This window comes from Moschus berezovskii, chromosome 8 (assembly GCF_049115385.1).
Source record: "Moschus berezovskii isolate FMDL1 chromosome 8, NW_MosBer_1.0, whole genome shotgun sequence".
In the NCBI taxonomy this organism is placed as follows: domain Eukaryota; kingdom Metazoa; phylum Chordata; class Mammalia; order Artiodactyla; family Moschidae; genus Moschus; species Moschus berezovskii.
In genome coordinates, this window is record NC_142467.1 from 101,354,247 (window position 1) to 101,380,508 (window position 26,262).

At 52.9% G+C, this 26,262-nt stretch overlaps 2 protein-coding genes across 5 annotated transcripts; one reads left to right on the top strand and one right to left on the bottom strand.

Annotated features, from left to right (window-relative positions):
* The first annotated feature begins 898 nt into the window (after positions 1-898).
* NANOS3 (nanos C2HC-type zinc finger 3) lies at positions 899-19,566 on the top strand. The gene is made up of 3 exons (XM_055430841.2): positions 899-1,441; positions 3,293-3,660; positions 19,353-19,566. The coding sequence occupies exons 1-2, from the start codon at positions 964-966 to the stop codon at positions 3,358-3,360; spliced, it is 546 nt and encodes a 181-aa protein (XP_055286816.1). The 5' UTR covers positions 899-963; the 3' UTR covers positions 3,361-3,660; positions 19,353-19,566.
* BRME1 (break repair meiotic recombinase recruitment factor 1) lies at positions 5,523-26,236 on the bottom strand. 4 transcript variants are annotated; one of them, XM_055430839.2, is made up of 10 exons: positions 26,173-26,236; positions 25,848-25,911; positions 25,267-25,318; positions 19,928-20,108; positions 16,115-16,196; positions 15,796-15,900; positions 13,169-14,446; positions 9,147-9,235; positions 6,480-6,572; positions 5,523-6,148 (listed from the first exon to the last, which is right to left on the bottom strand). In XM_055430839.2, exons 3-10 carry the CDS (start codon positions 25,295-25,297, stop codon positions 5,995-5,997), a joined length of 2,013 nt encoding a protein of 670 aa, XP_055286814.1. In that variant the 5' UTR covers positions 25,298-25,318; positions 25,848-25,911; positions 26,173-26,236; the 3' UTR covers positions 5,523-5,994. The 4 variants fall into 4 exon arrangements, with proteins under 4 accessions (XP_055286814.1, XP_088695209.1, XP_088695207.1 ...); XM_088839083.1 differs by lacking the exons at positions 25,848-25,911; positions 26,173-26,236 and adding an exon at positions 9,453-9,581 and having other exon boundaries at positions 25,267-25,342; XM_088839081.1 differs by lacking the exons at positions 25,848-25,911; positions 26,173-26,236 and having other exon boundaries at positions 25,267-25,342.
* Positions 26,237-26,262: the final 26 nt, after the last annotated feature.

Below are 26,262 nucleotides of genomic sequence, written 5' to 3' on the forward strand. Positions count from 1 at the left end.
TGTGTCCCACCTGGGTGACTCGGGGGCACACTGCATCTTCCTGAGATGGAGCGCAGGTCTCATTTGAGGGGGAGATCAAGGTGTTGGCGAATGCTGGGGGTCTCCCCTCTGCCCCGTTAGCCCCACCTGCGCCTGTGCTCTCTTCTTCCCCATAATTCTCAGTCTCAAACCCTCTTCCACCCCAGGACCAGGAGAGACTGACTCCACAACACCTAAGGCTCCTGTAACTGGTGGGGGAGGCAGGCTTTGTGTTTGTCTTTGTGAATAACCCGGGGCAGGTGGCTTCAAACTCCAGTTTGTTCATCAGTTAAAAGGAGGCTCCACTGACAAGGGGTGTGAAAGCTCCCTGAGGGTGATCAGAGCTGGGGGCCTTGGTCCTTGCCCCCCCACCCCATAAGTCAGGCCCATCCTCCTTCCAAAGACAGCTGGAACATCAGCGGCTCCCCTCCCCCCTCCCCAAAGAGCCCAGGGGTACCCGGCTCCTCCCCCAGTCCAGGAGAAGGAAGAAAGAAGTTACTAAGTTACTGGCTCCAGCAATGCTGGTCTTTGGGGTGGGGCTTCCAATGCCCCCACCTGCATCACTCTGGCTCTCCAGGAGGGGTGGACAAGGGTAGCCCTCTCAGTGCCCTCTGGGTGGGGTGTGTGGCTGCTTATGCTGGTGCCCCCTGCAGCCTGTCTTACCACCCCCCTCACCCCTAGCCTACCCAGAGGCCATGCAGCTCCGTGGCAGGTGCATTTCTGGGGGAGCTGCAGCAAGCCCCCTGTGACAGTAGGAAACCTCCTACAGCCCGCTCCTCCCTCTTCACACCCCCTTGGAGGTATAAGGAGGGAACTGACAGCCCAGACGCCTCAGCTCCAGAGAGGGGAAAGGAAGGGAGAGGAGGCAGGGGTAGAGAGACCAGCTTGGGGGCGGCTGGGTTTCTCCTCTTTTCTGCCCCTCCACCTGGCACACGGGGCCCAGCCATGGGGACCTTCAACCTGTGGACAGACTACTTGGGTTTGGCACGCCTGGTGGGGGCTCAGCGTGGGGAGGAGGAGCCAAAGACCAGGCTGGACCACCAGCCAGAACCAGTGCCAGAACCGGGGGTTCAGCGACCCAGCCCTGAATCCTCACCAGCTCCCGAACGCCTGTGCTCTTTCTGCAAACACAACGGCGAGTCCCGGGCCATCTACCAGTCCCACGCGCTCAAGGATGAAGCGGGCCGGGTGCTGTGCCCCATCCTCCGCGACTACGTGTGCCCCCAGTGCGGTGCCACCCGCGAGCGCGCCCACACCCGCCGCTTCTGCCCGCTCACCGGCCAGGGCTACACCTCCGTCTACAGCTACACCACCCGGAACTCAGCCGGCAAGAAGCTGGTCCGCTCGGACAAGGCGAGGACGCAGGACCCTGGACACGGACAGCGCCGAGGAGGCGGCGGCAGCGGAGGAGGTGCCTGTGCAGGTGGCTGGGGGGACTCGCTGCAGAGGGGGGTCTGCCCTGGGCTGACTTAGAGCCTCTGAGAATTGGGTTAACCCCTGGGCTGACCCATTTCAGAGGGTTGGGTGGGGGAGAGAATCCATACGTAATAGAAAGCATAGAACCATGTTCTAGAATTGTTGCCCCAGTGGGTAAGCTGGGGCTGGAGTTCCCTGTGTGGCCTTGGGCAAGACACTCTCCTTCTCTGGGCCCATAGATGGAACAGTCTTTTCAGGTGCAGGGTGATCTAGCAGGGAGGCCGTGGGGACTATTGAAGGGGTCTGGCAGCAGGTACAGCAGGGGCTGCAATCCTGTACGGAACGTAGGCACCATGTGACCAGAGGGAAACAGCCTCATTTGTCCACTCATTCGCCAGGTGGTTTGTGAGGCTTGTCCTGTGCCAAGCACTGGGCTGGGCTTGGCCCTCAGTGGTAGATGGGAGAGTGACACTTAAAACAGGAACAGGGGAGTCTAAAGGGGGCACCCAAGCTAGACAAAGCAGTCCAGGAGGGCTTCCTGGAGGAAGTGACTCCTGGAAGCCTCATTCAGTTTGGTGAAGTGCTGAAGGGGGCCTGGGGATTGGGGCTCGTTAGGGAACTTGGTCAAATTCTGTGCATCTGAGATGGGAGTATGCGTGCATGTAGGATGGAGGGGAAGGTGTCAGAAATTTCGGGTAAGGGCTCCTTGCTGATCACCTCGAAGAATTTGGACTTGGGTACTAGGGAGCTGAGAAAGGGACAAGAGCAGGTCTGTGTATTAAGCGTGTGTTAGACCGTGGCTAATGGGTCGGGCTGTGGGGGTGGACTTGAGGGGGTTGGAAGAAGTTGGTCCTCCATGCACAGGTGTTCGAGTCAGCGTCAGTTTGGAGGGAAAGAACCATGAGTTTGCTGTGTGTGGGTCACCCCCGGGAGGGTGGCTGGAGGCTCCCTAATGTCTGCACAGCCACATAGGGTCCCCTCCATCTTGTTTATCAAATTTGGATTCCAGTTTTGCAGGTCTGCATGAGGCCGGAGCATCTGTTCTCCTAACTAGCTCCCCTTGACCTCCATAGCCGGCAGGCTTTGAATAGGTAGGCTTAAATATCAGAAGTTACTATTACAGACTCGAAAGACCTCCGCTTCTGCAGGTTTTTAAAAGAGAAATCCGTTTCAGCAACTTTAATAGCCTTTGGGGAAGTCAGCCAACAGAGGGACCGGTTTGATGGGGCAGTACCCCAGTACTGCCTGTCTCATCAGACTGGGGGCCCCTCGGGAAGTCACTAGAAGGGAGGACCCCGTCCCATCCCGGCGGCTGTGCAGGGAATACATGTTAGAAGGGTTGTGACACTGCCTGCGGGCGAGGATGGTATCCCTGCAAGGTCTGACAAGGTCCAACTGGGAGAGGGAGGAAGCGGAAGTTCCGGGACACAGAGACGATGGTCTCAGAATCTTCCTTTTTCCCCTAAAGCCCGAGGGAACAGGAAAACTTGACTCCATGGGGGTGGGGTGGGGTCGGGGAGCCCTCACCACGATACTGGCATGGTAAGGCTGTCGGAGGCTGTCCGTCCTCCCAGGAAACTTTGAGTGTAACAAATCCAGGGTTCTCGGAGCCCTGCGGCCGCGAGGGGGCAGCACGGCAGGACAGAATTGGGAGTTTCCGTTGGTTTGTGTCTGGCTCTGGGTCCCACCTGGGACTGCCCCGGGCTGGGAATAGCACAGGGGTGCTAGTCCAGAAGGAGCCTGCAGGTGGCGCCAGAGCCCCGGCAGCTCTGCAGGTTGAGTCGGAACTTCCGTATCATCGAATCATCCCTATTACTAAATGTTTTTCTCCTCCTCCAACTCTGCTTTTAAAATCTAGGTTCCAAAGGTGCCGGGAAGTCTTCTGGAACTCCTCCGTCTTCCTGCTGCCCCTCTACTTCTGCCTAAAGAGACTGGCGCGGGCAGGATGACGCCTTCACCTGGGGCTGGGGACCCAGGCTCAGTGGAGGCTGGGTTTCAGAGAAGACCCACCCTCCGAGGATCCGCCCTTAGGCGGTGCCTCCAGCCTGGGGGCTTGGCAAAGGAGCCTGGTCTGGGACCACCGCCCAAAGCGCGCCCACCCCCGTTACGGAAGGGGGTGGTCCTCAGGCACCCCTGCCCTTCTTCCCCAGCGCTGGGCACCCAGCCAGCGCTCAATAAATGTTTATGAATGGATCAGCGTCATACGAAGCCCGGTCTTGGGACAAGGTATCGTGAACTCCGCCGCTGGGGCTGTCGCGCCCCTCAGCCTCCACATTGTTACTCTGATCTCCCCTTTCCCCAGCTGCTATTTGGATTTCTGTTCACCCTGGGGCGCTGGGGTAAGGTGCTTTGGGCGGAGAAATGGCAGCTGTGGGATTCTGGGGGGGTCACCCCAGCCCGGCACTTCTGAGCAGAGCAGACACTTGCAGCTGAGTTAGTGCCATGAATCTTGTTTCCATGACTTGTGTTTGCAAGCTTTTCTGGACACCTCTTGCATATTGACATGTCAGATGGATAGATTCCACTACAGTGGAGGTGGGGGCCTGATTTGAGGGGGCAATGGAGAAACAATTAGAAGTTCCCCCATCATTGTCCTCTCCTTGGAGGCCCTCAGTGAATGTTTAGGTTACCATCGATGGAAACTGGGGGCCAGAGTCACATGCCAGGCCCTTCAGAGCAAGGGAAGGACTTCTGGGTTGGAAGGCCATAAGGAATGGGAATATGTCCTGGTCGGTTGCGCCAGACAAGGCCTTGGGCAAGGGGCACTGTGGAGGCTGTACGTGGTCAGGAGTGGGAGGGGACAGAGGTCCATCCCCACCCATGGAGTGTGATCTGGTTCTCCTGGGGGACTTTGCTTACGGGGATCCCCACCCCGTCTGCCTCCTCCACCCCCAGATCTTGTTCCACCAGGCTCCATGGGCAGCAGGGGAGAAGTGCCAGTCCACATTCCTTCCCCAATCTGAGGGCTGGCCTGAGCCTGGTCTCCACCCCCAGCCCATGAGGTCTCCTGGGGTTGAGTCAGGGCAGGATTTGGACTTCCCAGAATTTGCCCTTGGCTTTGCCACTTGATATGGGACCTGAGGCCACCTGAGGAGGGCTGTGGTGAGCCAGGGATCAGAGACAGCCCTTGAAGACAGCCTATTGCCCAGGCTTGGAGAGAGAAGGGAAGGAGGAGAAAGACATGAGGGAGGCTGCCTTAGCAGTGCCAAGGGTTTCACATGGAGTCACCGGACACAGTCCCCCAGCCACTCTCAGCTACCTACAAATGCTAATTGTAGAAGCCAGAGCCACTGGGCCTTGAGATCCAGGGAATGGGGTGACTGGGCACATTCTGGTGGGATCAAAGAAGGGGCTGTACATTCTGCAGGGTGAAAAGGCTGGGGGACTCAGCCAACTGAATGGGATGTCCAAGGTACAAGCAGGTGGTGGGAGGAGGGCACTCTTGCCTTGGCCCTAGGAGTTAGGGTGCAGGAGCCACAGGCAGAGCAGCAAATTAGTCTTGGGTCTGGTCCACCTAGTGGTGACCTATTTAACAGAAGCAATGTCTTCTGCAAAACAGGTTTGACAGCAGCATTTGGGACTGCTAGTGACACTGTGACCTAACTGGGGCTGTGGTGAGGCTTGGTGGGGCAGGATGTGTGCATGCTTGCCCTCGGCACCCTCCAGGCATTAGCATCAGTAGTAATTCCCACCCAGGGCTGCCTCCTAGACCCGGGCTTCTCAGCAGCTTGTCCCACAGAGGAGAGGCGAGGCCATCTCAGCCCTGAACTCCAGCTTGGACAGTCAAGACGTCTCAGTGGGCTCATTGGGCCACAGATATTGTGTGCTGGGATTTGTACACATGCACATCTCTGCACACATCCACCTGCTCCAGGAGAGTCTGACACTTGGTAATGCATGGGGACCCCTGGACTCCATCTGGGAGTGGGAGCCCCCAGCAGTACACCAACTTGTCTTTGCAAGGAGCATGAGAAGCAGAAGAAGGAGGTGGTTAGGGAGGTTTGTGGGCAGGCCATCAAGGAACTGAAAACGCCTCCGACCGCAAACGACAGGTCACACGGTCTGAGGTCTAGCTAAGGCATCATTTATTAATGGGCTTCCCAGAAGAAATAAAATGGAAATCCGGTGAAAAACAAGGGTATGACCAACAAAGCGAGCCCTTTTCCCTCTGAACCTTCAGTAACCTCAGCTAAGGAGCTGAAATTTGCAAACTCAGATAAACATCTGGGCAGCCCTGGGCCCCTGGCTCAGAAGCAGCTGGCTTCCTGGGGCCCCAGAAGGCCTGCCACAGGGAGGAGCAGGTTCCCGCCCCACGCAGCTCCCAGGGGAGGTGGATGACAGAGGCAGGTCCTCTAGTGTTTCCCGTGGGAAGCTGACTTCCGGGTCAGCTGAGGGAAAGTTTCTGGGGCCCACAGGACCTGCATGTCAGAAGGTCAAGATAACGGGGTGGGGGGAGCAGAACTGGGTGTGCAGAGGGATTGTTCCCCACTGGTAGGACACTGCTGAGGGCCAGTGAGCTTGCAGGAACACACACCACAACCCCAGGCAGTTTGGAACGGGCTACAGATCCCTCCAGGACTGCTCCCCTCGGGGGAGGGTCCCTGCCCCCTTTGCGGTGTAGGGTGTGGGGGCCTTCCCTGCCGGCTTTGCTTTCCAGTAGTAGTTGAGGCGCTTGAAGGTCTCCAGGTCCCGGTGGGCGCTCATAATAAGCCGGCTGCGTGGAAACAGGCCTGGGTTGTGCCCCACCTCACACTCGGGCACACTGGCCTGCTCACATCGGCTCACTCACGGGTACTCGGGTCACACCCAAATAAGCACACGCGTGTGCACAGTGCGCATCAGCCTGCTGCAGACAGGCTCTGACCCTTCTAGCCCCTCCTCAGAGCCTGACAGCTCTGAAGGAGAAGCTTCCCAGAGGCCCCTCACTGGGGGCCCGGGCCCAGCCTGGCACCCCGGTGCACCGGGCCCTCCATCTCCCGCCGCGGGCCCCATCCCCTCTTCCTGTCCCAGGGACTGTGGGTCCGTGGGGCCCAGCCAGCCCTTACTTCAGGTTGGAGAGCTCCATGACCAGGCCGCGCAAGGTGTCTGTCGCGTCCTCCATGCTGGTGGCTTCGCACGTCTTGATCCCCACTTGTGTCCTGGCAGGAAGGGAGGCAGGACGAGAGGCCTGAGCTCACTGAAGAGCCCCACCAGCCTCCACTGAGGGGGACTCTGCTGAGCCTTGAGCTGTCTTCTCCAGAGACGAACACCTTTGACAGGAATGAAAGCCCCTCCCACCAGGCAGGGCCCTGATGGCCAACCCTGTGGCTCTACCGCTGAAAGCACACCCAGAATCCAGCACCTCCCCAACTAGGTGGCTCCTGGCGGGCAGTTGCCACACCCTCCTTGGCCCCCACCTCCTGCCCTTATATCCTGTCCCTGCAAGTGACTTGGGGGGGCTGTGGAAATGGAAACCCAGCCCAAGTCTCTCCCCGCAGCCCTACACCATCCTCCATGCCTCCAGACCTACCCGCTCCCTCTTGTCCCTCCTCCCCCTATTCCAGCCACACAGAATTCCTAGCCATTCCCTTAGCACTTCTTAGGGCTCTGGAATGTTCTTTCCAGAGTGTCTCCTGTGGGGGTGGGGGAGGGAGAAGATGGGAGGGCCTCCCCATCCACCACGGGTTAAAATTTTAACCCCTTCCCTGCTCTCTTTTTCTCCCCAACACTCTGCCATCTGACCAGCTAAGAATTTGTTTGTCGCTCACCACCCCCCCAAGCTACCGCCCAACTTGGAAGAAGCTCTGTGTTTCTCCCCAGTGCCCAGAGCAGGTCCTGGAAGACCTGGCACTGGAGAGCACCAGTGCCTATAGAAGGGGTAGGCATGCCGGGGCACCACCGTATCTATAAGGGGTAGGCATGCCGGGGCACCACCGTATCTAATAGGTATAGCCGGGGGTGGGGGCAGAGGGTCATACAGCTTAGCAGTTCTCCTGGGCTATCACTGTAGGAACTGTGGTTCTGCTCCACCTGCTTTAGTCACTCTGAGATGACTGGTCAGCCTGGGCCTCAGTCTCTTGCCTTTCCTCTCTTGGCCAAGGGCCATAGCAGACTCCAGGATCCACCTGGGGTTGCATCTAGGCTGTCAGAGATTCACACACGAATCTCCCTCCTCTTTGCTCAATAGTAGGGGCCTTCTCTGGTGATACAGAGGCTAAGAAGCCACCTGCCAGTTCAGGGGACGTGGGTTTGATCCCTGGTCTAGGAAGATTTCACGTGCTACGGAGCCACTAAGCCCGTGCTTTAGAGCCTGTGCTCTTCAGTCAGAGAAGCCTCCCCAGTGAGAAGCTTGTGTACTGCAGCAAAGAGGAGCCCCTGCTCTCTGCAACTAGAGAAAATCTGTGAGCAGCAGCAGGGACCCAGCACAACAAAAAAATATTAAAAAAAAAACAATAGTGGGGCCACGTTGATTAAACTGCCTCTGGTCCCCATGCAGGGAGTGGGTGTGTGTGCCTGTCAGGGGAAGCAACGGGTGGTACCACAGGTACTATACACAGATATGTGCAAGGGCAGGGGTGGGAGCACAGCCTCCCTCTTCCCTGAGGAGGAGGAGCAGGAGGAAGAGAAAGGAGACGGATTCTGCCAAGGGTTGCATCCCTCATCTCTCTTCCATACCTGCCAGACAGAAACAGAAACTTGGCCATAAATAATCAATCGGCCACCGCTCTGCAGTTTAAGTACAAGGTAACAGGAGAGGACTGTCGCCCAGTGCTGGCGGTCAGCAAGGCTGGGAGAAAAGACATGAAAGGAGGTGATGGACTGTGAGAGGGAAGCTCTGGGGTCGGGGGAGAGGACCCTCCCAACACATACCTCCATGGGCTGGAGGAACAACACACCGGTGCCTGTAGGAGGGAGAGAAGGTGGGCTGCCTTGGGGAACAGAACCGAGCAGGAAAGAAGATGGGACAGATTGGAGACTCTGGAAGGCCCGAGGGTGCCAGAGCAGGGGTGGCCCCAAAGTCGTGCAGGCCAGTGGTTCCGAGCTCTGACTGGGTCCCCACTCCCTCCATGGAGATTCAAGGAAAGCTCTGGACTGTCTCTCCAAGAAAACACACAACGTGCATTCAAACCACCACAGAGCTGGGGGCACCATCCCAAGGGACCTAGGAAGAGATGCCAGCTTGCGTACAAGTTGCTGAGTGGGAGTTCTCCACTTCCAGGGAGCAAGGAGCATGGGAAGTTTGCAAGTGGGAGTAGGAACCTTCCTGGCGGTCCAGTGATTAAGGCTGCATTGCAATGCAGGGGGCCTGGGTTGGCTCCCTGGTGCAGACTAGGATCCCATGCCAAGTGGCATGGCCAAAAAATGAAAATGAAAAATTTGGGGACTTCCCTAGTGGCCCAGTGGTTAAGACTCTGTGCTCTCAGTGCAGGGGGCCTGGATTTGATCCCTGCTCAGGGAACTAGATCCAGCCTGCTGCAACTACAACCCAGCGCAGCCAAATAAATAAGAAATTCAGGGCTTAGCAACCTTATTGGACGTAGAAAGTGAGGCCCCTCGAGGGAGACCCAGGGTCACCTCCATCACCCTCATTCACAAAGTGGGAGCTCAAAAGGCTGGGGTGGGGGCGAGTTGGGGGCTCCAGTCCCAGGAAAGCAGCCATGCTCCCCTGTTCCAGAGACAAGAGGAGGACTCCTGCCAAGGCAAGGTCCTACGGTGCCTCCCACTCTGCCTACCTCGGCTGGGCCTCAGCAAGGGGGCCTCTGTCTGCACGTGGGACGGTGCCAGGCCAGCAGGGGTCCAACTCGTCTCCTGCAGGAAACAACTGGAAAAGCAGAGTGCACACACATATGAATGACCCAGCTGGGAGAAGGGAAAGGAGTTATGCAGGTCTGGCTTCTCCTCTGCCATGCTGGGAAGGCTGAGGCGTGTTTTCCTCCTGCAGAGGAAAAGTGGTGTGGGGGACAGATGCCCTAATAGCCAGACCTACAGGCCACCAGTCTGGGCTGCTCTCACCCTCCCTCCTCAATACTGGGCCTGACCCCGGGGTCCTCTGTCAGGCCCCAGCCTTCGGATAAGCTGATCTGATCCACCGGTGGGTGGTTCCATCCACATATCCTCTGTCCCTGACAGCTGAGGCCTGGTGTGGTCTCAGGCCTGTCCTGCGGTATCTGGGAGGGGTCAGAGACCGGGGGTGGTGACTGTGGAGAGGTGGGCGGCTGGCATGGACGGGCAGAAGTCGGCCAGATAAGCACCAAGTTTCATGTCAAGGAAAAGATTTTGCAAATATATTTTGAAAGAAACATTCATAATTAACAGGGGAGAGAGAACCAGATAACCCTGAGAAGCTTAAATTTCTAAAGGTCAATGGTGGTTTAATTTTCATGGAAAATGTCAGGCTCAGTGGTGCAGGTGATGGCTCTTTGCCTCTTTGGAGCGGCTGGCCCAGGGCTGTCTGTTCTTCTGAGGAGACCCAAGTCTTGGGTGGGGGATGCGGTGAAGGGTTTGAGCTCAACCTGCCAAGGGTCCCGGGATACAAAGCAATGGACATGAAGAACTGTCTGCAGCCCAACGGCTCTCACTCGGGGATGACTCTACCCTCAAGACACATCATAATGTCTGCAAACATTTTGGGTTGTCACACCTTTTGAAGAGGGTGTTCCTCGTGTTCAGAGGGTAGAGGCTGGAGGCCAGGGATGCTGTTCAACCCCCTTCCATGCACAGGACGGCAGTTGGGTCCCCAACGCCAGCAGTGCCAAGGTTGGCACAACTGTTCTAGACTGGTTTCTCCTATGCGCCCGGCCGACTCTCACGGAGGCAACTCTGACTTAAAATACAATTCAGGGACATCCCTGGTGGTCCAGAGGTTAAGACTTGGCTCCCAACGTAGGGGGCTCAGGTTTGATCCCTGGTCAGGGAACTAGATTCTACATGTCGCAACTAAGACCAGGCACAGTCAAATTAAAAAAAATAAATCCAGCTGCTACAGCTTCACTTAAGTGTGGTGATAAGGAATACTCTCCTTCCCAACAGGGACCACGGCTCCCACCAGGGCTGTGTGACAGTTTTTCATGACAAAGGCAGTCTTGTCCTCAAGGTACAGTAGTACACCTTCCCCTTTGGAGGCCGCCCACAGGGGCTGTGAGAGGAACCTGGGAGTCACTGTTTCAAATGAGGCCCTCTTTATGAGTGGAGGGGGCTCCATTGGCCCTGGGGTGCGCATCATGTCCCCAGGGAGCCACAATAAGCAGGCAGCTGGGCTTGCAGCCAGCCAGCCAGTCTGCCACTGCGAGTCCCCAGGGCCCCTCCTCAGCAGCGGAGTTCACAGATGAGCCCGCTGAGGTTGCGGGCTGAGACTCCCTCCACTAGCACTCTGTTCCCACAGGGCGTTCCTGCCAGGGAGGGTTCCTGCCTTCTGGAACCTTCCCACAGGAACCTGTGCTCAGGTCGCCTCGACTTGTTCAGGAAGGCCCGGCGTCAAAACAGAGCGCGCCTGGGTGTCCGCAGCCTTGTCAGGGCAGTGCCTCCTCCCACAGCGGCCCCATCCACCCTGGGCGCTGCCGGGTTCCTGGTGCTCCCGGCTCTGTGGTGATTTGAGTGTGCTTGCTGGCGGCAGGTACAGCAGGGATCTCCTGTGTCTGCTGACGACGCCCAAGGTCCCGGCCCTTTCCCTCAGCCATGGCCCAAGAGGCCAGAGACTGGGGTCAACCAAGCTCTTCTTTCCAAGAGAGGGGTGTGAATTTTTCAAGGGCTGGGGCTTTAATTACAATGTTTCAGCTCTGTCCAGAACCTGAGTGCCTACCTCTCCTGGGCATCTGTGTTTAAAGGCTACGATCTAGCCACACTGTGACTCGCTTTCTGTAATCTTGCTTGTCTAGTGATCACAGCAATGTGCAATGCACGGTACAAGGAATCGGAGCCAGGACAGGGAGGCCCGTGTCACAAATGACCCCTGGCCATCCCTTGGGAAGGCAGTGCCTGAGACACACATTTCCTAGACCCAGACATGGTTTCCCTCCATGGCTGGAACTGGCTTCCTCCAACTGGGCACCAGATGACGTCCTTTGCTTGTTTGGGGGCTGCATCTTAGGAAAAGACTCTTTAAGGGCAGAAATGACAGGGTACCAAGTGCTCACTCTGGGAGAGGCAGATGGAATGGCGCTACTGAAAACCTCATGGGGGCAGAGACTGTCCAGATCTGTTCACTCCTGGCACAGAGCAGGCTCTCAAACCTCAAAAACATTTTCAAACAGGGGACTTCCCTGGTGGTCTGGTGGATAAGACTCCACACTCCCAGTGCAGGGGGCCCAGGTTCGATCCCTGGTTGGGGAACTATGATCTCACATGCTGCAACTAAGCCCGAGCACCCCAACTAGAGAGCCCACATGCCACAACAGAGACCCAGAGCAGCCAAAATAAAGAATAAATTAATAAAAGTTGAAAAAAAATTTTTCAAACACCCGAAAATAAAGTTTTAAAACAGGGATGGCCAAAGAGATGGAGGTCACGTTTGTGAAGTGACATGGGCTGTGTGTTGATTCCAGGTCAGAACGGTTGAGGCACAGCCATAGAATCAGGCCACCTGGGCGTGGTTCCCTCCCGGATGCCTCATCAGGGGTAGGGGCCCAACCTTCCTCAGCCTCTCAGCCACACCCAGTGTGTGGAAAGAGAACCACCCACCTCTGAGCGTGAGGCCACAAAGCACTTAGGCTCAGGTGGGCCGGCTGCTGCCAGGGATGTGGTGCCTACTGGGGGGTGGGGCCAAAGTGGGGTTGTCACCTGCCCAGACAGGTGACCACCCATGGCCAGCACAGGCTCAGTGGGCAGATGCCTGAAGGAAAGCCCTTGCAAATGCCAACAGACAGGACTTCCCTGGTGGATAAGAATCTGCCTGCCAATGCAGGTGACATGGGTTCGATCCCTGGTCCAGGAAGATTCCACATGCCATGGGGCAGCTGAGCCCCTACTCCACAACTACTGAAGCCCTCAAGCCCTACAGCCCATGCTCCGCAACAAGAGAAATTACTGCAGTGAGAAGCCCTCACACTGCAACAGCAAAGAGTAACCCCCACTCGCTGAGAACTAGAGAAAGGCTGTGCAAAAGTAGAGAAGACCCAGTGCAGCAAAATATATAAATAAATAAATAAATAAAAAGATGCTAACCATCATCTGACAGCAGAGTTGCCCCAAATCTTCAATTTGTAAAAAAGAAAACAAAAAAGCAACCGCAAAGCACAGTAAGTGAAAAACAAACAAAAACTCCAGCAGACAAGACAGTCCATGCGTATGTTTGAAAAAGAATGGCATCAGCTGACCCTAAAGATGGACAGAGGTTCTTCCCAGCGGGGGAGTGAGGTCCCCTCCCATGGGCCCAGTTCTGAGACCCTTGCTTCTTCAGGTAGCCCCTTTTGGTCTGGCGCCCTCTAGACACCCCTAAGGCATCTCCAGGCAGAGCCGGGCACTGAGGAGTGCAGGACGCAGGTACACCAGGGGCTCTGCCTGGGCCAACAAAACGTGTGTATCACACCCGGGGGCTCCTCAGCTCCCAGACGGACAGGCCCCTCAGAGAAAGGCAGGTCTAACCTTCCCAGGACATCATTGGTGTTATACCCACTGATGCTGTGACTCAAGACCCCAGGACTCATCGGCTGTATAAACAGGTCACCACGTGCCCCCGCCTACTGGATGGTTTGGGAGGGCTCATGGCCATCTGGTGCCTGCCCTGGGGCATGTGGCTGTAACTCGGGGAAGTTCTTACCTGCTCAGGTGGGGCTTCAAAGCCAGGGGCTTTCAGAGCATCCTCTATTTGGCTGTCTGGCAGGAAGTCGAGTTCCATGGCTGGTGACCCCTCCCAGATGGCCTGCTTGGAAGAGTCAGCGGGGCACTGGGGCTGGCCTACGGGGCCTGTGGGGGTGTCCGGGCTGCCCTGGCCTGCCCCAGCATCCTGGGCAGGGCTGCCCACTCCTTCTTGGTACATTGGTGCAGCAGAGGCTCTGAGGGACAAACTGAGGCCCTTGAGGTCTTGCTTGTGGCTCCGGCTCCCTAGCTCAGTTGCCTTTTCATCTGTAGGTTGTGACAGCCAAGGCTGCGAGCACACACCTCCCAACCCCTGATCCGGGCCTGGTACCTGGGTCTGACCAACTCCTGGGCCCGTTTCTAAGGCTGAAGGGCTGGGATCCCTAGCTCCTAGTGTGGGTTCCTGGGTCTCATGAGGCAGAGGCAGTGAGGCTGCAAAGCACCCCAGGATGTCACCAGGGGGCTCGTCTTCCCGCTGTGCCTCCCTTCTGCCTCCACTGGTCGCCCCAGTGAGAGGCGTGCCACTGAGCAGGGCCCTGCTGAGGCCTGCATCGGGAGCCTTCCCACTGGGAGAGGCGGGCACCCTGGCGCTAACCTCCCCATCTGGCCTGGCCACCCTCAGAGTCCTGTGTTCTGGCTCAGCAGGGTCTGTGTTCACATCTGCAATAACAATGGCCCCAAGAGGCGGGCACCGAGGGCCGCTCCAGCTCCACTCTGCTTCCCTGCCAAGGGTTTGCAGTGGGTAAGGAGGGCCCAGGGCTGCAGATGGGGGCTCTGGGTCCAGGAGGTTACCTCCTTCCTCCTGGTGCCCATCAAGTAGGTCAGCACCTGCTAGCCCTCGGGTACCTCCCTGCTGGGGGGATCCTTGCTCTGGCTCCGTCTCTCCAGGGTTATTGCCTGGCAGGGGCCCTTTCTGGCCGTGATTGCCTGGAGCCCAACCCTCTTCTATGCTCCCACCCTTGGGCACAATGGTCCTAGGCTCTGACAGGTGGTCCTGGCCAGCCCTCTCTAAGACTGAGGGCACCGCCCCCAACTCTGGGGAGGCGTTGGTGGAGACGGAGGGCTGAGGATCTGCATCACTGGGCCCAGAGGTCATGGGGCTTAGGCCACTGGGCTCGGTGCAGGTGCCATCTGCCTGGGTCTGGTGTCCTGGGTCCCTGGCCTCCTGGAGGGCAAGTCCTAGGGACTCTTCCTGAGGCTGGCTCCTGGTCAGCTGTGCACTGGGTTCTGGCAGTGTTCCCTGTGGAGAGAGAAAGACTCAGCCTTGGGCCTTCAATAATCAACTGCTCTGAAGACTCTTCTAGTCATCACTGCCCCTATATGAAGCCTCAGATGCCACGAGGATGACAGTGCACCCAGAGATCTGTGCTGATCCTGGGTGGGTTTCCCTGGTGGCTCAGCAGTAAAGAATCTGCCTGCCAATGCAGGAGACATGAGTTCAAGGTGAATAATGCTGCAATGAACATGGATACACAAATATCTGTTCTGCTTATGGATGTTACCCACATTTTGTTTAATTCATTCATCCATCGACAGACACTTGTGGCCACATGGTTTTTACAACTTCCTCTGAGTCTACTTAATGCCCTGGAGATCCATCCAAGTGGTTATGTGTATCACACTAGTTTGCTCCTTTTTTTGGAAATTGATGAGTTGTGTTCTGTGGTGTGAATTGACCACAATTTGTTCAACCATTCACCCTCTGAAAGATATGTGGGGTGTTTCTGGTCTGGGGAAATTACAAACACAGCTGCTGAGAACGCCCACCAATCACTTTTTAGGGGAGTGTGTTCCAGAGACAGCGATCATGACCCTCTGGAGCTCACAAGGGTAAGGACAAGAGAGCATGCTGTAAGAGCCCCCTCGGCTCATGCAAAAGCTTCTGAGAAGCAAAGGGGTTTAGGGACAGAAATGTGGGCTGCCTTTCTTAATTTATTTTTAGTTGGAGAATAATTACTTTATAATATCGTGTTGGCTTCTGCCGTAAACAACGTGAATCAGCTATAAGTGTATATATGCATCCCCTCCCTCCTACGTTGTTTCCCATCCCAGCCCTCCAGGTCATCACAGAACACCGAGGTGAGCTCCCTGTGCTATGCTCGGGCTGCCTTTCTGAGTTTCGCTACTTTCATCCAATTTGGGGCATAGAGCTCTGGCCTCTATGGTTTCAGTGCAGGCACGCTGCCCTGAGTGTCTCTCACAGGTCTGCAGGCTGCTGACACAGCCCCTGCTGTCCACAGATGCCTTTAGTGCTAAATATGGCGGTGGTGGGGGGTGTGGAGAGGTGCAGGGCTGCGTGCATGCGCATTCGTGTCTGACTCTTTGCGACCCCACGGACTGTAGCCCGCAAGGCTCCTCTGTCCGTGGGATTTCTCAGGCAAGAATACAGGAGTGGGTTGCCATTTCCTTCTCCAGGAGATCTTCCTGACCCAGGAATCAAACACACGTCTCCCGCATCTCCTGCACTGGCAGGCAGGTTCTTTACCACTGAGCCACCTGGGAAGCCTAGTCCCTGTCAAAGGAAACCAAGGCTGAACTCGGCTGCTGAGGTGGGGCCAGAGCTCAGCCTGGCTGATGGTAGGACCTTACCGAGCTGAACACTCCCATCCCGAGGCCCTCCTCCCTCCTCTCTGCTTGTCTCCTCACTGTCTTCCTAGGTTTTGCAAACTGGGGGACGAACTTCCCCACTGAGTCCTGTGAACCAGATACAACAAGAACAAAACAGCAGTAAACATAAAGGAGGAATGAGGTCTTGGAAATCAAGCGCGAAAACCCCCAAACCGATTTCTGTCTTGCAGTCCGTGCCTTCCAGCCCCAGCACACATTCCCACCAGCAGCTGCTGCTGTTGAACACAGACAAGCTCTCTAGCATCTTCTGTGCCTATGTGAGGCTACAGAGCAGGCTCACCTGGGAAGGAGGAAGGGGAACTGGCTCCCTTTCTGGCTGCCCAAGGAGCCTGGAGGGAGTGTCTGCTTCATTATCGGGAGTGCTGGAAGGAGAAAGACAAAACAGGGGAGGTTCTCAAGTCCTCCTACACCGTTAACTTGTGTAGTGAGACCAACAATGGAGTCCAAAGGCAGAGTAGTGCTCAGAGTCTCCGAAGAGGACGGCCCTGGAGCACCTGCTGAGAAAGGGCGGGGTGGAGAAGGGGATGTGTGACTGCCAAGAAGTGTTCGGAGTCCCATGCCTAGAAGCCAAGCTGCCTTCGCTGGCAGCACTTCACTCTTATAATCCCAGTAACTGGCTCCTGGAATAAGAACAGGAATTCTCATTTGGACTGACACCCCAGCCCCCAATTCTACAAATGCTAAAAAGTTGCAGATACAAAAAAAACACAGTGTCTAAAAACACGGGTGTATTCATAATTGCCAAAATGTGGAAGCAACTGAGAGGCCATCAGCGGGTGAGTGGATAACTCAACTGTAGTAGGCCTTTCCTGATGGTGCAGTGGCAAAGAATCTGCCTGCCAGTGCAGGGGACACCGGATCGAGATCCCATACACCACAGGGGACAAGAATCCCACATGCCATAGCTACTGAGCCCCTGATTTAGAGCTGCGATTACTGAGCCCATGTGTTGCAAGCACTGAAGCCCATGGGTCCAAGAGCCTGGGCTCTGCAACGAGAGAAAACACTGCAATGAGAAGCCCACACCACAAGAGAATAGGCCCTGCTCTCCACAATCAGAGAAAGCCCACACACAGTAACAAAGACCCAACCCAACACAGCCAAAGATAAATCAATAAATAAAATAATCTTCAAAATAAATAAACTATGGTACATGAAGTGGGACAGCATGCAATGCTAAGAAGAAACAAGCTCTCCTCCACTCAATGCTCTATGGCCTATATGGGAAAAGAACCTAAAAAAGAGTGGATGTGTGTACAACTGATTCACTTTGCTGTACACCTGAAACTAACACAACACTGTAAATCAATTAGACTCCAATAAAAAAATTTCAATTAATTTTTGACCACACCCCAAGGAATGTAGAACTTCCTAAACTAAGGATCGAACAGGTATCCCCTGCATTGGAAGGGTGGAGTCTTAACCACTGGACCATCAGACAAGTCCAAAGTTTTTAAAAATAAATAAAATTATGCTATCTGTTTTCTGAAATAAAATTAAAAAAATAAACGAGCTCTCAAGCCATGAAGACATGTGGAGATACCTTAAATGCATGTTACCATATGAAAGAAGCCAATCTGAAAAGGCTATGTACTGTATGATTCCAATTTTATATGATATTCTGGAAAGGGCAAACTATGAAGACAGTGAAAAAGATCAGTGGTTACCCAAGGTGTGGTGAAGGGAAAATGAATAGACTAGGATTTTTATGGCTGTGAAAGAACTCTGCATGATGTTGTACTGATATATGTTATTATTCCTGTAGTCAAACCCACACAGTGTACAACACACAGAATGTAAACTTTGGGGCTTCTCTGGTGGTTCAGTGGATAAGAACCCACCTGCCAATGCAGGAGACCCGGGATTAATCCCTGGTCCAGGAAGATCCCACATGCTACGTGGCAACTAAGTCTGTGTGCCCAGCTTCTGAGCCTGTGCTCTAGAGCCGGGGAGCTGCAACTGCAGAAGCCCGCATGCCTTAGAGAACATGCTCTGCAACAAGAGAAGCCACTGCAATGAGAAGCCCATGCACCACAACTACAGAGGAGCCTCTACTTGCCACAACTAGAGAAAAGTCTGTGCAGCAACAAAGACCCAGCACAACCAAAATTAAACAATTAAAAAAAAACTGAAGTAAACTATCGACTGTGGGTGATTAACATGTGTCAGTGTAGGTTCAGTTCAGTTCAGTCATTCAGTCGTGTCTGACTTTGCGACCCCATGGACTGCAACACGCCAGGCTTCCCTGTCCACATGTTAATGTAGCTTCATCCTTAGTAAAAAAAAAAAAATGTACCATTCTGGTGAGTGATGGCAGTCACGAGGGATGTGGGAGAGCAGAGAGTATATCAGAAATCACTGTACCTTCCTCTCAGTTTTATTGTAAACCTAAAACTGCTCTAAAAAAATAGTCTTTTTTTAAAAACTAGTGAGACTTATGGTTATATCCAAACAAATGTGGATATATATATTGTAAAAAAAAAAAATCAGAATCTGGAACTGAAACTTCATGACTTCACCTTTAGAAGTGGAGCAGGATAAAGCATGAAGCTACGCTAATGGGCTTGGATCGTGCCAAGGGAGGTTATGGAGACAGAATAAGTCTAGATACTGATAGCAACCGTCTGCTCGAAATTTTTTAATTGGGATGGGTTGTTTGGGCGGCTTCTGGGGTGCTGGCAAGATTTCTCAGCGTAAATGTGCCAGGCTGATTGATTCATGTTGCTTTTTTTCTGCTACATTTCCGCACAGGCAGTATTTCTTAATAAGACATTAAAAAAACAGAAACAAAGGGGTTGGAACCCACTTCTGCGGGTTCCGATTATTCTTATGGACTCAGACAGCAGGGTGGGCGGCGGCCACAGCCCCGTCAGCCTGACGGCCTCTCTCGGGTGAGGGACATGGTGATACTGCCGTGTGTGTCTGGGAGGGTGGATTGGCTGTGACAGGTGGCCCTCCCTTCCTATCACACCTGCAGCTTTAGCCCTGAGACTGCCAAGGCCTGAGATCAGACACGCACCCCAGGAAACAGTCCTGTCAGCCGGACCGCACGTCTTACTTTTTCATGCAGAAAATGTGCTACACCAATCCACAGCACTTTCTCTGAAGACTTCGGACAGCAGGAACTTTCCTTCTCCCAACTCCTAACAACCCTTTCTACTTTGCTGCAGTTACATATGGCTTAACCCCATGGAGACTAAATGGTTCTCCAGAAATTTCCTTTCCTCCCTCCGTATTTAATTACATATTTCTTGAAAATATATGGGAACTGGGAAGCCATAGTAATTAAGAGCACAGGAACCAGACGAAGCCAGAACCACAGCCCACCCTGCATGAGCTTAGTGGCCCTGGGTAAGTCATTTGATTGCTCAAACCGTCAGAGTCCTCATCAGTCAAATGGGGTTAAAAACCTGTGTCACAGTGCCATGAGGATTAAATAAGCGAATGTGTATACTTATTATTAGCACACTGCCTGAAACATAAAGATGCTTAATCCTCTCTTATGGGTTATTTCACAGACCTACAACTCCTTCGGTCCCCTCTTCATTAAGAAGGAATATGGCAGGACTTCCCTGGTGGCACACTGGATAAGAATTTGCCTGCCAATGCAGGGGACACAGGTTCAATTTCTGGTCCAGGAAGATTTCACGTGCCATGGGGCAACTAAGCTTGTGCACCACAACGACTGAGCCTGTGTGCTACAACTACTTATGCCCACATGCCTAGAGCCTGTGCTCCACAACAAGAAGAGGCGCTGCAATGAAAAGCCTATGTACTGCAACGAAGTGTAGCTTCCGCTGTCTGCAACTGGAGAAATCCCATACACAGCAACAAAGACTCGATTCAGCCAAAAATAAGTAAACAAGAAATAAATAAAATTTAATTTAAAAAAATATATATTGACTTTTCCCACTAGAGAGGAGTCTCTAGAGCAGAACATCAAGAAGCTCAATCCAAGGGCCCTGACCCCTGGGGGGAGGCACAGCACTGTCTGGGTCATGTTGGCTGGGCCCCCGTCCTCTGCATCCTATCCACTAGGTCACTGTGCTGTGCCCACAGCAGAGAGGCTTGCTGGATGTCCTGAGCCACCTACCTGGCGGCTGCCTGTCCAGGCTCCTCCCCACTCCGCTCTGCAGAGGGAGTGAGTCCTGACCCGCTTTCTGATTCTTCAGGGTGATGCAAATAGTCTAACATGGAACTCAGGCTGCTGGTCCTGTCAGAGTCTTCTATCCTTGGGTTCTTTGGAAGTTTTGGAAGACGGAGTCCTTCCCTTCCTGGTTTGGAGACAAAAAGAAGATTTAGGAGGCTTCCCTTCATGGTGGTCCAGTGGTGAAGAATCCACCTGCTAATGAGGGCGACACAGGTTCAGTCCCTGCTTTGGAAAGATCCTACGTGTCACGTGGCCACTATTGACAGAATGAGGATAAATTACAGGAAAGTCAGTGTGGTCTAGTGGAACCCAGCAAGAGAAGCCACCACAATGACAAGCCTGTGCACTGCAATGAAGAGCAGACACCGCCTGCTGCAACTAGACAAAGCCCTCACGCAGCAGTGAAGACCTAGCACAGCCAAAAATAAAGAAAAGAAAGAAATGAAGGGGTGGGGGACAGTGGGAGCACACACTGCCACGACCAACAACCAAACCCATCTGGGTCGCTGATGCAACGTGAGCCGGCTTGTGCAAAGGGCAGGAAATTCCCGCTCTGACGCTTGCTTGGAGAGTGAGAGATGGGAGGGACTGTCATCCAGGTGGGACCCACAAACTTCTGGGGCCATGGGATTCAAAGGCTTTTAACCTGTGGTCTGGTCATGATGGACGCTGAATCTTGAGGTGACCTGGCCTGGCTCAGAATCACAAGACAACCTGTCCAGCTGACTGTTTCTCTGGGGAAGTGGTGAGAGGTGTGTGCTGGTTCCCTTGGATCTCAGCTCAAATTGTCCCTACAGAGGGGCCTTTTTTTTTTGGTGAGAGGGCATGCAGGATCTTAGTTCCCCAACCAGGGATCAAACCTGTGTCCCCTGTGGAAACACAGAGTCTTAACTACTGGACCACCAGAGAAGTCCCCAGAGGAGCCATTCTTGCCCTTTCTATAGAGCAACTCCTCTAGGACCCATGCTCTGTTGTATTCACTTTACATCTTTTCTGCAAGCGTCCCATGTACTGGGTCATGTACTGTCTCCTTCACTACAACCTTTCCATGCAAGGAGGGGCCTCATTTATCTCACTCTCTGCTGTGTCTCAAGTGGCTAGATGAGCATCTAATAAACTGTTGGTGTTCAATAAATGGAGCTTCCCTGACAGATCAGTTGGTAAAGAATCCACCTGCAATATAGGAGACCCTGGTTTCATTCCTGGGTCGAGAACCGCTCAATAAATACTTGGAAGATGACTGAATAAACACCCAGATCACCTCCCAGAAAATGCAGACGACGTTAAATTTTATGTACTACTCTGGTTTTCCATGACACTTGCAGAATATCCAACCTGGGAAAACTGGGACCCAGAGTCATCGAGCGGTAAGGAGGTGACTTCTCGGCTTGGTTGCCTCTTGGTCCCTGCTACAACCCTACAAATACCTTTCCCATCACTGAAAGCAATTCAGAGTGTAAAGGTGCTTATTAACATCTATTTGTTTGATGAAGGGAATTCCCTTACATAGCAATTGTCAATAGTGGCTGACTTGTCAGAATGCTCCAAAATCTGGCCCCAAATGAACCATTTATTCAATGAACAAATAAGGGTTGACTCTAGTTCAGTTCCACGCCAGACACTGTCCTGAGGACTCCAGGTATGTTATGATAAAACTTCGAGGTAGAGTCTTCATGTTATGCCCATGTTACAGATGAGCAAGCTGAGGCATGGAGAGACCAAAGACTCTGAAATGGGATTCAGGCAGTCCAGCTCCAGAGCCTTCACACTTAAGTGTACCCGAACACTTACTGAACACCTACTATATACTGTATCTCTGACCAGGCAGTGAGAACAAAAAGATAAACCAAACCCAGGTCTGATTTTTCTGGAGGTTGTTACAAAGACCTTTCCAAACTCAGCTCCTTATATTGTTGTTCAGTTATGTCTAACTCTTTGTGACCCCATGGACTGAAGCATGCCAGGTTTCCATCTCCTGGAGCTTGCTCAAACCCAAGTCCATTGAGTCAGTCATGCCATCCAACCATCTCATCCTCTGTCGTCCCCTTATCCTCCTTATATATCTTGAAGTAAACCCACTGAGAATTTCCCAGGTAGCTCAGTGATAAAGAATCTGCCTGCCAATGCAGGAGACACTGGTTTGATCCCTGGGTCAGGAAGATCCCCTAGAGAAGGAAATGGCAACCCACTCAAGTATTTCTTGCTTGGGAAATCTCGTGGACAGAAGAGCCTGGAGGACTACAGTCCATGAGGTTGCAAAGAGTCAGACACAACTAAAACAACAACAAATCCATTGAATGAGCTCCCTTCCTTAAACACTGAATGCTAGGGTCCTCCTCAGCGTCCATTTGGCTTTTTGGGTTCCACTAGACCATACTGACTTTCCTGTAGTTTCTCCTAATTCTGTCAGTTACAGCTCACATGGGCCCATTTAGAACTTTACCCCACTGCTGTGTATTTGATTAGCTCCCTTGGTGAGAAGCATTTTTCCTTTCCCCCTGACTAGACTTTAAAGGTATCAACTGCAGGATCTAAATCTCATCTTGATCTCATCTCACCATGCTTCCCACCCCCGCCCACCTTATAGACCCACCCTGGCATTATACTCAGAGCAAAGCTCCAATGAATGTTTCTTATACAAACACATTTCCACTTTGTGGTCTGCCAGGAAATGCAAAAATATAACAGCTTCATTTGTTTAGTTTCTTAAGAAGCCCAAACACCAGCTTGCTTTGCTCATCCAATGGACATTTATTAGAACCAAATAAAAAGCAAAAATACCAACAGGAGTGAAGAGGCTCCCATTTTCTTCCTGTGATCCCTCCTCACAGGAATAATTTACGAAAAACGAAAGCAGAACCTTGTGTTCAACACTAAAGGCCAAAGACATCAGGAGGGAAAGGGTTCTTTCACCACCTGCCAGAATCATCTTTTTCCCCACCCATCCAGGACACACAGAAAGAACTCTCCTGGGCCAGTCCAGGGTCCACTAAGCTGAAGAGTCCACTGCCAAGAGAGGCCCCAAATGACCTGCTGTGGGTGGGCCTGGCTGGCCCCAGCTTCCCCCTCCAAGGTCACAGAAATTCCTTTGCCTCCAAGCAGCTTGTTACTCATCTCTGCACAAACATCTTTTTTTTTTTTTTTTAGTAATTCTATTTATTTATTTTTGGCTGTGCTGGGTCTTTGTCCCAGTTCAGGCTTTTCTCTAGCTGTGGTATGAAAGCTTCTCACTGCAGTGGCTTCCCTTTTTGTGAAGCACAAGCTCTAGGGCACACAGGCTTCAGCAGTTTTGGCTCCGAGGCTCTAGAGTGCAGGCTCAGTAGTTCTGGCGCAGGGGCTTCCTTACTCCATGGCATGTGGGATCTTCCCAGACCAGGGCTTGAATCCCTGTCTCTTGCACTGATAGGCAGATTCTTTACCACTGAGCCACCAGGGATGCCCTTACACTAAACATATTTGATCTGCTGATTTCTTTCCTGCCCTACATCCTACTCTTGAAATTCATTAGCCACTAGGTGAAGGGGTAATTCCTAAATTTTTAAGAAATTTAAATTCCTTAGCCAATGACAGGGGAATGGAGCTTTACTACATAATACTGGATGTTTTCCTTCTGGACGAGGCAATTCTCTAAGTATATTGAGAGGTAAAGATGATCTTGAAAATCCATGAAGTTGAAAATCAGAGGTTGCAGATTAGTATCTTGATGATTATCTTTATCCAATAAAAACACTGTATTGTGTATATAAAGAAAATGTCTGGAAGAAGTAGGGTACTGAGATTTATTTCCTGTTTTTTATGCTACATGATGCAGTTGATCCAGGCTTCCCTACTGGCTCAGCGGTAAAGAATCTGAGTGCCAATGCACAAGACATGGGTTTGACCCCTGGGTCAGGAAGATCCCCTGGAGAAGGAAATGGCAACCCACTCCAGCATTCTCCCCTGAAAAATCCTATGGACAGAGGAGCCTGGGGGCTACAGTCCATGGGGTCGCTAAAGAGTCAGACACAACTGAGTGACTAAACAACAATATGGTTGACCATCATCCTATGGTTGTGGGCGGCTTTAACACTAGCGGAAGGTGAGGAAAGGGTAGACAGAACTCTGAAATATTTTTACAACTTTTCTTTAAGCTCAAAATTGTTTCAAAATGGAAAAAAAAAATCTGAAAGGACAATCATAACAGCAGCATATATTTGTGTCCGGCCGTGGGTCTACTTTCAGTGCTTTACAAATACTAATTCACATGTGAGCTCTAGGGCAAAGTACTCAGCTTTGGCACTATTGACATTTGGGGTACTACTGATATTTGGGGCCAGGTCATTCTGGGCTGTGGGGGCTGTCCTCTGCATGCTATGATTTTGAGCAGCATCTCTGCCCTTGACCCATGAAATGCCAGTACCTCCCACCCACCCAAACAAACACACCAGTTGTAAAACCCCAGAGAGTCTCTAGGGACTTCCCTGGTGGTCCAGTGGTTAAGACTCCTGCCCCCAATGCAGGGGGTTCAATCTCTGGTCAAAGAACTAGATCCCACGGGCCAGAACTAAAAGATTTCACATGCCGCAATTAGGACGTGGCACAGCCAAATAAATGAATAAATACTTAAAAAGAAAATGTCTCTAGATATTGCCAAATGTCCTCTGAAATCAAACTGCTCCCCGCAACAGGTTGAGAATCACTGTTCTAAAGGACAGGGTAAGGAGGTGGGAGGGAGGTTCAACAGGGAAGGGACATACATATACTGATGGCTGACTCATGTTGATATGTGGCAGAAACCAACACAATACTGTAAAGCAATTATGCTCCAATTAAAGATAAATTTAAAAGTATTTTTAAAAGAAAATAAAGGAAATGGTACGTGCTCTCTATTATCCCCTACTTACAGGAGGAAAGTGAGACCCAGACTAAGTTACCTGCCATCACAGAGGGAGATGAACCTAGGTTTTTTGCTCAAGCCACATACTAGCACATCAAGCTCTATTCACGGGTCATCTCTGAGAGTGGACCTGCATAAAAGTTGCACCCCTCCCTGAAGCCTGCAGGCCTCCCCTAGGCTGTGGGATCCCACTGCAGGCTGGAGGAAGTTCCACAGAGCTTTCACTTTTTACTATAAGCACTTCTCCATAACTTACACCTGCACTAAGTCATCGTGTGTATTAAATCATTGTTGTTGTTATTTTAAGGAGCTTGGTGTGGTCACCTTAGCATTTCTGCAATAAGCCCACATTCCTCCTAAAAGCAGAAGCAGCAATAAAGATGAGTCAACTTGATCGCCCAAATACCTGAGGTCCGAAGCTTCTTCCTCTTACTCATTTTCTCTCTCCCTAGAGAAATCTGAAAGCAAGCAGCAAATCTCATCATTACAAGCAGTTCCTATCTCTGGGTTACAGGACCCAGTGGCCTTGGCTGAGGCTACCCCTCCCCACCTAGACCCATCTGGCTGCCCCAGGGGTCAACAGAGCCTCAAGAGGGCAGAGGGTGGGAATCATAGCTACTTTGGGGTATCCTGGCATGAGAATTTAAACTCCTCCACGCTGCTGAGAGGGAACTGCCTAGTTTCCGCCCAGGATCTGAGAGCACCTGGGGCAGGGCATGGCCCCTCTAGTCTCTAAGATGGGGCAGCCTATGTAAAGCTCCCTTCCTCCAGGCTGGGGTACTTGGGACCCTTCCGGGGACATGCCAGGATTTCGGACATGACACATGGGGCCCTGCAGGGTCATCTGAGGGCTTTAGAGGGGACACCTGGGGGCCTTTCAAGGGATGGGGAAGCCCTTTGGAGGATGTCTGGGGCCTTGGGGGAGGCTGGAGTCGCCACCACAGGTCCATTCCTTCCAGCCTAGGAGCCAGACAAGTCCAAACTGACCTGGGCCAGAGAAGCTGTCGAGGTCCCTCTGTTGTTACCAGGAACTGGGAAGGTCTACCTGGATCTGCTGGGAGTTAATTCGGTTAAGTTATTTCCGTAAGGTTTTTTTTTTTTTTTAAACAATTAAAGGCAAAGTTGTCCCTCACGGAGGCCGGGCAGCTCGAGGTCTGAGGCCCGAGTGCTGTGGCCCTGCCTTCTGGTGACCAGGCCCACCCTAACCCTACTCTGGGCGCCGAAAGTGAGAACTGCCTAAACCGGGAGAGACCAGAGCTCGCAGGTGAACCGGCCACACCGTGAATCCACGGGCCGCCACCACCCCTCACACCTGCAATCGCTCCGCCTCTTTCCCGCGCACTACGAGGCCCTGCCGCGCACGCGCTATGCCGGAACCTCCCTTCTCCACTTGCGCACGCTC